Source organism: Meleagris gallopavo, chromosome 4 (assembly GCF_000146605.3).
Source record: "Meleagris gallopavo isolate NT-WF06-2002-E0010 breed Aviagen turkey brand Nicholas breeding stock chromosome 4, Turkey_5.1, whole genome shotgun sequence".
NCBI classification, from domain to species: domain Eukaryota; kingdom Metazoa; phylum Chordata; class Aves; order Galliformes; family Phasianidae; genus Meleagris; species Meleagris gallopavo.
This window is the reverse complement of record NC_015014.2, coordinates 43,198,838-43,212,584: the sequence shown is the minus strand read 5'-3', so window position 1 is coordinate 43,212,584 and position 13,747 is coordinate 43,198,838. Positions and strand designations below refer to the sequence as shown.

At 36.9% G+C, this 13,747-nt stretch overlaps 1 protein-coding gene across 3 annotated transcripts; it reads right to left on the bottom strand.

Annotated features, from left to right (window-relative positions):
- Window positions 1–707: 707 nt before the first annotated feature.
- On the bottom strand, window positions 708–13,388 carry LOC104910754 (rho GTPase-activating protein 7-like). Of its 3 annotated transcripts, none has more exons than XR_004159648.1 (4): window positions 13,357–13,388; window positions 6,176–6,325; window positions 3,899–4,030; window positions 708–1,289 (listed from the first exon to the last, which is right to left on the bottom strand). XR_004159648.1 is itself a non-coding variant. In XM_031553132.1 (4 exons), exons 2-4 carry the CDS (start codon window positions 6,284–6,286, stop codon window positions 2,329–2,331), a joined length of 294 nt encoding a protein of 97 aa, XP_031408992.1. In that variant the 5' UTR covers window positions 6,287–6,325; window positions 13,357–13,388; the 3' UTR covers window positions 1,307–2,328. The 3 variants fall into 3 exon arrangements, 2 of the variants coding, with proteins under 2 accessions (XP_031408992.1, XP_031408993.1); XM_031553132.1 differs by lacking the exon at window positions 708–1,289 and adding an exon at window positions 1,307–2,379; XM_031553133.1 differs by lacking the exon at window positions 708–1,289 and adding an exon at window positions 2,393–2,947.
- Window positions 13,389–13,747: the final 359 nt, after the last annotated feature.

The following is a 13,747-nucleotide window of genomic DNA, read 5'->3' as shown; positions in this document are numbered from 1 at the left end:
TATATATATATATGCTTCCTGAATCTAAAGTCAATATTCAAAACTCATTGTTTATTTTGGAGTCTGATAGAAAACCCAGAACATAGCGATGCGCTAATTACAGAAACATTAACATTATTTACTGTGTAAATGTAAGTAACATAAAGATGGCAGTAATGTTTCTTAATGTCCTAAATTACGTGGCTATGTACCTATACTCCATCACACAGATCCATGTTTCACAAGGCTGCCCACTCATGTACCCAGACACAATTTTTACATTGTCAATAGAGAGTGGTCAACTGTATCAAACTGTTATAATAACATATAATAGTGCCAGATTCTTACTTAGGGTGAATGATATTCAAACATACTTCTCATATACATAGTAATGGCGCTCATACTACATCCTGCAGAATCCTTTCCATATAAATAACATTTTAGAAATGCTGTGGAGAGAATGCTGTTCTTCCTTGTGACGCCTCTGTATAAGGAGTAAGGAACACTGTGTTCCTTACTGTGCCCACATATGTTCATTTATATGTTTGTGCTATGTGCACACATGCTCCAGTGACAAGCATGGATTTGACTAGTTGTCAGCGCATTTTTATGAAGTGCCAAATAACTTGTGCATGTACATACATACACAGACATGTTTCTTTAAAAATAATATTTACTAATTTACTAATTAATTTGCAAAGAAATTTTTAATTCATACTGAATTTTAAGTACTGGAAAGGTTGCATTGCTGAATATTTCATAAAATCTGACAATAAAGATTTAAAGTGTCCTGGTTTTCCATTAATCAGTGAGTCAATTTCCACCAAGATTGTCACATCAAAGTCCAGAATAGCATGGCATTATTAGATTTCTTTTATTTTTAAATACATATGGATCTTAATCTTGAATGTATATAGTCTTTAAACAATTTCCCCATCTATTAAAGTCCTGTAAGGTTAATATCTTCTGAGTTCTTCAGGAACTAGACTTGAATCCCTACCTGTCTTATAAGGCCCATCCTCACCACCCTCAGTACCCACCCTCTGTACAAGATGCCTTGCTTTAATTGTGCATTGTTTCTGATGCAGTCATGAGTTAGATACAGTTTGTTTAAAAATACTGCATATAATTACATAATATAACTAATTACAGTTGTACTCTTGTTTACATATTAATACACACAACAAAATAAGTTGTCATTGGAGACTGAGCATCTGGAATCCTTGAAGATCTGCAGTTGCACACAGCAAAGAGGAAGTGAAAATCATCAAAACAGTCCCTCAGGATTATAGAGTAGATTGCTGAGTTTCCTGTGTAGAATAAACCTATTACTACACCAGCTACTCCAATAAAAAAGAAGAATTATGAAAAGAGTCTCCCTTACAGAGAGAACACCACATCTGAGGATTTTCATGGGTGATCTCTACATGAAAAATCAACAGATATCAGAGGTAATCCTGACATCTTTTCTGGGGAGTGTTCTCCAGCAATGCTATTTACCCTTTTTGAAATACCATCCCGATTAGAGTCCAATGCTAAACAAGACCTTAAGAGTATGAGAGCCCCTTTTCTATCAGCATGAGATGGCAGTCTAGCACCAAACAGCAGGCTGTCTAGCTGCACGGACCAGATGAGCAACAGCAATAGTAATGCCCAAGATTAAGGACTGAGATTTGTTTTCACCTAGTGCATTCAAAAGAAAAATATGCTTTCAAACATAGCTTGCAGGTAGGGAGGCAGCTGATGTTTTTGCAGACTTTGATCTACAACACATACTAGCACTCAGTTTGTGGATCTGTAGGGTACAGAGACAAAAAATCCAAAAGGAATAGAAGATATCTGAACTCAGTCTTTACTCAGTTTTCAGGAGAGCTACACTCAAGTAAAAATGATATAAATTTTTACACTCAACTTTGTTGTGGTAAAAATGAGAATACAGTCTTTTTCTGAATACACTTGGTAAATAAATTCCATCCCCAAATCCCACTATGGTAAACTGCAGCAAGTAAAACTTTAGGAAAGGAAGTTGCTTGGAGAAAGTTTAGATTCACTTATCATAAATGTTAACGAAACAGGACTCTGAATTGTAGCTCTACAACCCACACAATATTTAGAGAGTAACTCTACAAAGTAGAAAATAAACATTTATTTACAATCACATACATTAAAATATATATCATAAAATAACTGTCCTGTATATGTTTAGCATAACATATTCAGCACAGTGGAAAAAAAATATATATATTTAAAGAAAATTAACACATACTGTCCAACTTCATAGAAAATAATGCACACCTCTGCAAAGCCAGGAGATAAGAGTTTCCCAAATATCCACAGAGACGCCCAAATTTAAAAAGTGATGTTTAATACCTCAGAGAGTGTCTTCTCTCTTCTCAGGACCTGGAAAATGGGATATCACCTTCCAGCATGACATATGTACTTATTTGAGAATTTGCGCTGCATTGTATGCAGTGACGGAGTGCAGAGCACTGTATTTGCTATAGTTATGCACTGATGATGAATTACAAGTGAATTTATTTTTGTACAAGTGAACAATCCTGAATATAAATGTTTATTAGAACTTTCGTTACTGCCTCCGTCAAAGGCATTCATTAACTTGCTATTATTGCAATGTAGCAAGTGACAGTTTGCCCTTGTTTTACTTTCTATAAACATATATATTTATGCTAATCACACTCCATATTTTAATGTTTTATCCTAGAGTTACTGCTGGTTCAGTTACCAGCAGTGATAGTACTGATGAACAGACGGAGCATTCATTATGCTAAGACTTTTCAGCTGAAGTTCTCTCTGCTTTGTAAGATAGTGGAAAGAATAAGCACAAGTGGGAGCAGAAATATGCCAGGAGTTTCTGCAATATTCAAGTTTTTCTGCACAAGTGAGCGTTATGAAGAAGGATTCTTCAGTAGATGGACAACGGCAAAAGATAGAACCATTCTTCTGAGAGCTACGAATGGATACAGAAAGCCGATATTACCTACAATCTGAGTAAACTACACAGCAGAGTGCCTGGGAAATCAGCAAATCCTCCCTTATGAGTAGTGTAAGATTAAATAAATATACAGAGAAAGAGTGCATTCAAGCAACCCCACGAGCTGCTTAGAAGAATTTATCTTAAAAGGTGGAAATAGTGCCTAGTACCTGCCTGTTTACTATACAACAGGAATACCTCATTTTGAGTACGTTGCTCAAGGCTGGCACAAGTCCCTACAAAAAGGTGCTCTAGCATTTTTGAAACTGCTTGACAAAAGTTCTTTACCATCTAAATTTATAGCCCAGATTTGTAGCTCAGGAAGTGTAATTTCAGCTTGCGCACACTGACACCTGTAGGAAAGCTTCTCCCTGCTCAGAAGCTTCCCTCCAATCCCAAATGTATGCAACTGCTCACCAAATTTGTCCTTGGAATGACATTTTCCCTTCAGCAGGGTAATACTCTTCTTGTAGTATACAACAATTTAGCCTTTCAAGAGGACTATGAGGACAGAGTTTGGGTATCATAAATCAAGCTATGTGATTCAACTGTCTTTCCCCCCCCCGCCCTCCCCCCCATCTCCAAATTTCAAGAGATTTAGGAACTGTTCCAAGTGACTCCACTACAGGAAACATTATCTTCCAAAGTAAAGTAGAATAGCTCTATTAAGCTAGTTTCTCAAAGAAATATTTAGCTTATTATAATCAACACCCAATAATAGCATGTTTTTAAATGTCAAACTTCCCATTTGCCTAATGATTCTCTGCCACTCAGAAAGCACCTTGAAACAGCTGGCATTAGTAGTCCTTTCTCTTCAGTGTCACATGCATAACTCTGTATGAGCAATGTAGGGAATAGTATAAAATTACTCTATTTCATTTCCAGCTTAAGACTGTGTGTAATGTCAAAAACAATCTTTGTACTCACCCCAGCCTTTGGTTTAGCTCCAGAAGTGGCTGCTGAGCAGAATGACGTTTGATCAGGAGTATGGATGCTAGAAGACAAGCTTGTTTGAGAATGTCTTACATCTGCTCCACTTTCAGAACCAGATTCACCATCCTGGTAAAAATTAGAACTCTTTTTAGTAAAATGAACATGAAATAGAAGTTTGTCTTTTAAATAATGTGTATATTTATATAGAATCACTCAAAATTATATGCTTAATTCCCTGTATAACTGTAATTCTATCTATTCTTTTCTATCACCTAGACATTCTCCTGCTTTCCTATTCATCATGGTAGTTTGTATTAACTCCTGTTATGAAATTATAAATCACCACTAACATCAAAGCTAAAACTCCCCTAAGCAGTAGAATGCAGGGTAAGAAAAATCAGATTTCTGCAGCCCTGAACTGACATTTTTTTCTAGTGTTCAGCATTTCCTGTGTGCTCCCACCTTCTGTCTCCCACTACACTGCAAACTCAGTAAACATCTGTAAGCCATTACACAGTTGAAATGACATCATTGTACCACAGTTCATACTATTCAGAGGTACAGCTCCCTAGTTTTTTGGGCTCAGTAAGCGCTTCCCAGCTACTTGTAAGAGCATTTTTAACTAGAAATAGCTTTTAATGACACTAGTTACTTTTTTTTTTTGAGAATAAAAAGAAATAATGTTTTATTTTTGAGGAAGTAAAAAGAAGAGAATGTTTGACTTAGTGTACAGAATAAAGATAGACGTTTGTATTGCTTGCAGATACATTGCAACACTTAACCAGCACTGAGCAGCCCATGTCAAGGAACTGCCTACACTGGCCAGATTATTAGCTGAAATGCAGCCTGAGAATATAGCGCTTGCAAAATAGCCTGAACTATTAACCCCAACCAACACTGTGCAGATTAAGCCTTAGTTTCCTAATATCATGGTCCTAGAGTAGCTGAAATAAGGAGCAGAAATATCTCAGGAGCTCCTGAACTGGAAATAAGTGGCGGTCCTTGGATTCATTAATTCTAGTTAAGTGCCTGTCAAAAAGAAGCTGCTGATTAGACAGATGCCTCTGTACCTTTTTCTGGTGGGCTTCTTTGCAGCTTGGAAACAGGCACCACCTCTGATTGTCTTGAAGGCTTACTTACATGGATTGTCCCAGCACCCTACTTTGTTGCTGGAAGTTGCCTAAAAGGCTGTCATTTATTAGCAACATGCGTCATATTTGAGTTTTTCCTCTTCCATCAGTGCCCAAGGAGGGGATGCGAATACATTGAAATCCAAAGGGAAAATTTTAACTATTAAAGGAATATTTATGTAATATTCTATAAAAATGATTATTTTTATCTTCCAAGACCACTGAAACCTAAATACTGCTTTCCTCATCTATAGACCACTCACTAGACTATATTGCAATAATGAAGTCTGGCCTTAATGGGAAAAGACCAGTAAAAACAAACAACCTGAATATTAGCCTAGACATTTTGGGGCAGTATTTCTCAGGTTTCTTAAATTGAAAAACAGCTGCTACGCATGTGGATAAAATTAACAGGAAGCCTGCATGAGAACACCTTAGGTCAGTCATTTCAGGTTCTTCACAGCTACATGTGTAAACATTTTTCAGTAAAAAAGAACACATCCATCACATTTGTGTCCCACATAGTCTCTTCTGTCTACTCTTAGCAAGGAATTTTATTTATTTAAATACTTCATTTAAACAAACAAACAAAAAAAATTAAAAAATTTAGATAACTTGTATGATTTTGACCAGAATCTTATTTTTAGTGATGGAGGATTTCATAAGTACATTTCTGCCAAAAATTTCCAGGACCATCCAATGAACAGAAGAGATAAACCTGTAGCTCATAATTACTTTCAAATCGAACTGTTTATGTGTCGCTTGACATTAAATATGTGCTCTGAGACTAGGGGTGATCCAGACTCTGTGTTGCATTTATAATAAGTTATAAAAAAGAGAGCCAGGCATTTTCTGAATCCGTGGTCCTTATTTTTCATCTGGGGAACTTTCACAATGTTCTTTAATAAAAACATCCTAAAAGAAAATTCCAGATGCCGCTTCTACTGCCTTCAAAACACACACACACACACACACACAAAACAACTAAACAAGACAAATTATGTACAAACACAGCTTTAGTTATGAAACCAATAAGCTGATAAATGTGAGGAGTATAAAATTTTATAAAATTTTATTTTTCTTTTTTAAGATAAAGTTAGAAAAGATTTAACTTAGAAAAATAATAAAGATATCAGCTTACAGGTATATGCCTCCGTTTGTATGTTGGAGTGCTGGATGGAGAAGAACCTGCACTGAGAGCATTTTCAATATCCTGATCCAGCTGGTCCAGTTTCATAATTAACAGCACCATTGAATCTAGCCGTGATCGATCCCGATCTCCTGTTATTTCCTAAGGAACAGAACATTAAAAAATAAAAAAAAAAAATCACTAAATTTGAAGTTAGTTTTTTAAGTAAAAATATTAAAAATTATAATAGTTTTTTTTTTTAAATACTTAATGTATTTTCACATCAAATTAAGAAATAGCTTTGTTTTAAGTAATGAATGCTTCTTTTCAGTTAATACTAATTTATTTATTTGGGGACGGGGTGGGACTCCATTGTATCATAAATTGACTGAGAATTGATTTACTGCTGGGAAAACAATTTACATTATTTTTTTACTATATATTCAGCAAATAAATTTAACAGATGTGCACACTTAATACAAATTCATTGTTGCTATTTCTGTAGTGCACCTACTCTTTAAAGAGCTACTGATTCCAAACACTACTCCAAAAATCCACCCAAGTTAATTAATTTGATTGTACAAATTCAAATGTTAAAAGTTAGTGTATGACTGAAATGGAAAAGGAAGTTAAAAGAAGCCGTTCTACAGGTGAGGATAACTGCAAGTATTCCTTGTGAAGATCATCCGCATAACAATGTTTCAGTTCTTGCTGTTTTCTGTCTTGGTTGGAAATGTTTGATACAGATGAGATACATTAACAGTACAATAAACATAGCATAGTAGATGCTCTGTTTGGAAAGAGAGGAAGTTGAAGGATGTTAAATTCCACTAACTTACTTGAAATAATATTTTTACAATTTTTTTTCTCCTCAAGAAATGGAAGAAAAAAAAAAAAGTAGTTATAATTGCTTCACTGTGGCTAGCAATAGGGAATATAAATGCCCAGATTAGCCAGTTCTGATAGTCACCCAACTGTTTTTCAGCCAAACATATTTCTCAATTTAGTTAGAATTCTGTTAGTTTTATTATAGACTGCTTCAAAGATTTTGTTAAACATGAATTAAATGACCTCCATTCAAATTAGAGGAACTGTAGAAATAAGATGTTCATATAAGATATAGCCTACAGAGTATATATGTGAAGCCAGAGCTGACCTTACTTAAAAAAAAAAAAAAACAAAAAACAAAAAAACAAAAAAACACTTAGAAAAACAGATACACACATATATCACGTCCACAGTAGAGTTTTGTACAGTATTCGTAGCAAAATTCCCAAATGAAGGCAGCTATATTTCATTTCATATTAGAGCATGATATTTTTGACTGGCTTGTTGAAAAAGCTTATGAGTTTGCAGGACCTCCTGATGAAACTAAACTGAGGTTAGAATGATCTTATGCCAATATTACCTCAAAACAGTGTAGCAATCAGTGACTTGGGTTAAGTTGCATCTTCAAAAGGAAAATAAGTGTCCTAAGCAATTCAAGATTACTTATTGAGACTTAATGCACCATCATTCTAACTCATTCAGCCCACTGCCTACAGGCCGCACACTATCCAGTCCTGTCCACCCTGCAGGTACCCCCTGCCCCATGCCATCATGGCATCAGCTCTTCCACACCCATAGCTCAGCAACAGCCAAACATTGTGGTGCTATTAACACTGATGAGTCTTTTTGTATATTTGTGACTCCGTTTTCAGTTGGCATAAATACATTATCTGCACATTTTCAAATGGAATATATAGAGTTACAATCAGGTAGTCAAATATCCGATTGTCTCTTTACTACACTACTGTATACCCTCTCTTACTAGAGAAGGATACCCCTCACTTCACAGTCGTGCCTTATTCACATCACCCCTTCTTGGCAGTATATACAATTACTGTTGAGGATGAAACACAAGGAGATTAAAATTTCATCGAAAAAAAATCTCTGATAACGTTATGAGAGGTCACTGAGAACTGCAACCACTTCCATTAAACCAGGCCTCGTTTCACAAAAGCAAGGTCAAGTATCCCACTAGATTTATATTTTTGTTGCTCTTTTTTAAAATTATTAAAACATAAGAAGTTGTAATATTGCTAATATACATAAATAACATTTTCCATATGTGGTCCAAGTCAATTTATCCTCACTAAATGGGGCCCAAGCAAGGCAAAAGTTTGGATACCCATTGTCTAACTGGTTTTAAATGGTTGTTCAAAGGCTGTAAAATAAGATCATTTATCTCATCTAACCTGCATGATTTCAGAAAGCACAGCAGAGGAAGAGGCTGCTAGTAAAACAGACATGGCCTTCTTTATGTTGTGAGGTCATGTTCACCATTCTGGTAATGTAGTTGCCACTTTACTCATGTTGTAAAGAATGCACAGTAAAATCTTCATCTAGAGGGAACTAGTGCTTCTGTTAACATGAACCTTAAACATAGCTCCCCAACATAACTTAGACATTTATTTCTATTAAGTTTACTGGAAAATATCTCATGGCAAAGGCTAATTGGCATAAAATTCGTAACTGAATGATAGAAAAAAAAAAACTGAAGTGAGTTGCCCTAGCACAACAAAATGAGTGCTAGTGAATGGGTGGGATTATTTCTTGTTTGTTTTGTTTTCCTAACTTGGAGAAACAGTAAGCATTTTACACAAAGTAAATAACAAACAAACATTAATAAAATAGACAAAACTGGAGTTTTCTTTAAGCAAACGTTAGACTTTTCCTGGCAGAGCAGACAAATTTAGAGCTTATTCTCATCTTAAAAACTGAAAATACTGGAAAAGAATCTGTTGAAATGAAATGATGGCACAAATATTGCTCAAAGTGATATTCAGCCGTGACACAACAGGCTGCTTTTGCAACTAAGCCCCTCCTTAAGACAATAACATCAGTATGGTATTTAGCTATTTTGTTCAGTAGTCCTAGCAATGGTTTGTGGTCCTGATTTCTGTTGACATAAACCTTTTCATGGGAAGTTTTAACATTTCAACCATATTTTTTGGGTTCGCAGTTTACTGAATATCACAAAAAAAACTCCTCTTGTTTGGCCATGTCACTACTAAGTTGTATATAAGCCTAAAAATTATCCCCAAAATAAAATATACAAATAAGAAAAGGCTGATCTTGAGTTTGGATAACTGGGGACATTTAATACAATACTAAATAAATATGAGATCAGTTTATATTCATATAGATTTAACCTTCATTATTCTTAAATAAATCTCCATCAGCTTTATAGTTTGTCTATTTTGCATCTCTCCAGTGTGTATATTCTGAGATTTTATCATTAAAGTATGATCTGACTTAAAGCCAACTAGATATTAGAAATTCAATTGTTCTCATTTGAAAACACAGTATTTCCCTTATGTTCAGACTATCACGTCTTCCTACACTGATAGCTAATTATCTTCCAAATAAGCATGCAAACATACAAATTACATTTATCAAATTATACAGAAATCCTACCATTAGCTTTATGAAATCAGAACATAAGCATTATTAGGTTCCTGGTTGAAGATGGCCCTTACAATCTTAATTCCTGTTTTTAGATATCAGGCAGTCCAAGAATTTATGATGAACATACAGGATTGGTCAAATTTGAGATGTTACTGGTTTAGAAATTTTATTTTCACAGAATGGCCAGGGTTGGAAGGGACCTCAAGGATCATGGATCTCCAACCCCCCTGCCACAGGCAGAGCCAAAAACCTCCCCATTTCATACTAGAACAGGTTGCCCAGGGCCCCATCCAATCTGGCCTTAAACATCTCCAGGGAAGGGGAATCCACAACCTCTCTGGGCAGCCTGTTCCAGCACCTCACCGCTCTCATAGTAAAGAGACTTCAACTTGTCTCCACACAGTGAGGAGATATTTAGATCATAAACTGGGAAAAGCAGTTGTAATTTTGATTTGTATGCTCTTTACTGTGAGAAAGGAGTTAATTGAATTTGAACATATTCATCTTTTTATAACAGAATGCATTATATTCATCACCAGAATTAAGAAATTACTCCTAAATTAATTATTGAAACTCCAAAGTTAAGATCATATTAAAAGAAATCCTGATATTTTTACAAGGAAAGCAGTTCACAGACTCTGTTACTAGCATCAGCACACAACACTAATTCAATGAAAATATCTTGGGAAGCATGGTTATCGAGATTCACCCATGCTTTTAGACATTTTTTTTGCTATTTTAGAGCTTATATTCCTATTGAAAAGAATGAGATTTTTTTCCTCCTATATACTCCAGTGTTTTTAAGACCTTGTTTGTCTTTTTACCACTAAGTTTGCTTCAGCTTGCATTTGCAAACTGATATTGTTTAATAGTTGTCTCTAAAGCACTGCCACTCTGCACGGAGAACACCTGCCAAATTCTGAATATAAAGGTATTTGCGCATAGTGTTCTATTCTTGATTTTGAATGTTTCATTGGACAAAGGCAGTATTAATACTTCATATTTTTAGAAATAAAATATATGCTTTTTTATTATTTAGATTGCAACTTTTATACCCATATTATCAATATCTTATGATTTGAACCTACTCAAAAAGAAAAGAAACTAGCCAAGTAGTACAACATTAATTAGTTTTTGAGTAATCTTCTGGGGGCAGGGTGAAGCAGCAACTGTATAATATCTCACATAATCATCTTCCTATTGTAGGCCCCTTTTTATACATACCTTTTTTGATAGAATAGACCTGAAGATTACATTTGAAAAGAAGTATGTTCACTTGAATATAAAAATCTATATTAGTCTCACAAGTTTTTTTTGTTTTGTTTGTTTGGTTGGTTTTTTAAAATGTACAGAACTAGTACATAAAACATGCTACTTTCTCTTAGTACACCCACATTCCCTTGTAAGGACTCATTTTTGAAGCACTTGCTGGTTTCCTGTACAGAGAAGACACCCCATTAGTGTTACCTGTGGCTAAGGAAGGTAAAGATGACCAGCACCAAGTAGTCCTGAGCCAGGACCACAAGGGCATCTCCTGTCCTTGCCCATTTTTGGGACTTGCATGCAGAAGTGCTCATAACTTCTTTGAAGAGGAGACCTTGGTTTTCAGAGGTAATTCTACTGCACCACTGGGAAGATCATCTATCATAGAATCATAGAATCACCAAGGTTGGAAAAGACCTAAAAGATCATCCAGTCCAACCGTTCACCTATTACCAATAGCTCCCACTAAACCATGTCCCTCAACACAACATCCAGTCTTTCCTTGAACATCCCCAGGGTCGGCGACTCCACCACCTCCCTGGGCAGTCCATTCCAGTGCCTGACCACCCTTTCTGAAAAGTAATACTTCCTAATGTCCAGCTTGAATCTCCCCTGCCGTAGCTTGAAACCATTCTCTCTGGTCCTATCACTAATGACGCGAGAGATGAGGCCGACCTCCAGCTCACTACAACCTCCCTTCCGGAAGTTAGGGGAGACCTCATTGCTCTCTAATAAGCCTCCTCTTCTCCAGGCTGAACATTCCCAGCTCCTTCAGCCTCTCCTCATATGGCCTGTGTTCCAGACCCCTCACCAGCTTTGTTGCCCTCCTTTGAACACGTTCCAGGGCCTCAATGTCTTTCTTGCAGCGAGGGGCCCAAAACTGGACGCAGTACTCGAGGTGCAGCCTCACTAGTGCTGAGTAAAGGGGAACAATCACCTCTCTGCTCCTGCTGGCAACACTGTTTCTGATGCAAGCCAGGATGCCATTTGCCTTCTTGGCCACCTGGGCACACTGTCAGCTCATGTTCAGCCGAGCATCAATATCCCCAGGTCGATTTCCTCTACACTGTCCTCCAACCACACCGCCCCAAGCCTGTAGCGTTGCCTGGGGTTGTTGTAGCTGAAGTGCAGGACCCGGCATTTGGTCTTGTTGAACCTCATCCCATTGGCTTCAGCCCAGCTCTCCAGCCTGTCCAGATCCCTCTGTATGGCCTCTGCTACCCCCAGGCAGATCCACACTTCCAGCCAATTTGGTGTCATCTGCAAATTTACTGAGGGTGCACTTGATGCCCTCATCCAGGTCATCAATAAAGATATTGAAGAGGACAGGCCCCAGCACTGACCCCTGGGGAACACCACTCATGACCGGTCACCAGCTGGATTTAACTCCATTCACCACCACTCTCCGAGCCTGGCCCTCCAGCCAGCTCCTTACCCAGCCAAGAATGTACCCATCCAAGCCTCGGGCTGCCAGCTTCTGCAGGAGAATACTGTGAGAGACAGTGTCAAAGGCTTTGCTGAAGTCTAGGTAGACCACATCAACAGCCTTTCCCTCATCCACCAGATGGGTCACTAGATCATAGAAGGAGATCAGGTTGGTCAAACAGGACCTGCCCTTCATGAACCCATGCTGGCTAGGCCTGATCCCCAGGTCATCCCATACATGCCGCATGATCTCCCTTAAGACAATCATCTATGCATTTCAGATGGCATTAAATTACTGATTCTTGTTTTCCTTGCTAAAAATACCCTTTATGAAAAACAGAACATTAATAAATTGCCAATTTTATGCTGTGAAGGTGTTTAACTGAATTGAAAACAAGTACTAAGAATAACGTTGTTTTGAAATACTGTTGATTTTTACTATTAGATGTATAAATCTGATGTGCAATTCTAATCTTTCTACGTTGCACTTTACAAAAACCTTGGAAACAGCCTAAAGAAAGACTCTTCATCTAAAGTTTTTAGTGTCACACTGTACAATTCCATACTGGAGTTCTATTTTTCATCATATTAAAGAAGTGCTACAGGGGGAAAATATTAAAATACAGTGAAATAACTTAAGTACTCCATTCCATTTTGGCATAAGATACAAGGCCAAACACCAGCAAAGATCACGATAAGGTTACTATTATAAACCACATTCTGAACTAATGTTTAGAATAGACTGAATACAGAAAAAATAAAATAAGCAGACACTGGTGTACACATACACAGAAGTGCAGATACACTCATGCATTCAAATGTCCACATACATTCACACATGCGTCAGGGAAAGAATTTTTTCTGATTGTTAAGGAAATTTAAATAGCTAAATCTTACCACCTATAGCACTAGATTACAGTCCCCTCGTTGCATTTCCATGATGCAATGGAAAGAACAGTAATAACAGCACAGCAACAAAATCCCAGGCTACAGCAAGTGTGAGTTTGCTCAAATGCAAGAGCTATGAGTAGACATAAAGGAAAGAAACTGCCTACCTTCAGAAGGCTTCAGGTATGCAAGGAACTCCATCATGATATCCTAGGCTCCACTACCAATCCTTAAATGAGGTCTGGGAAGCAGTGGATTCTGACTCCACCCCTTCCAGTCACTCAGGTGTATTACATGAACCTGAGCTCCCCTGGGTTGGCCCTGCCTTCTTACCAGGTGCTCAATCACTGTTTCAAGCCATGACTTAGCATTTCTGCTACATCTCTCTAATATGAACTTTTAAATTTCCATTGTACCTACAAATATGTTTGCAGAAGTAAGGACTTCAGAGGTATGATATAATAATTGTGATCTTCAGAACAGTATCCTGTAAAAGAAAGTTAATAAATATAATAGCATTTGAATGCCTACCTTTTCGAGACATATTCTTTTAGTAAA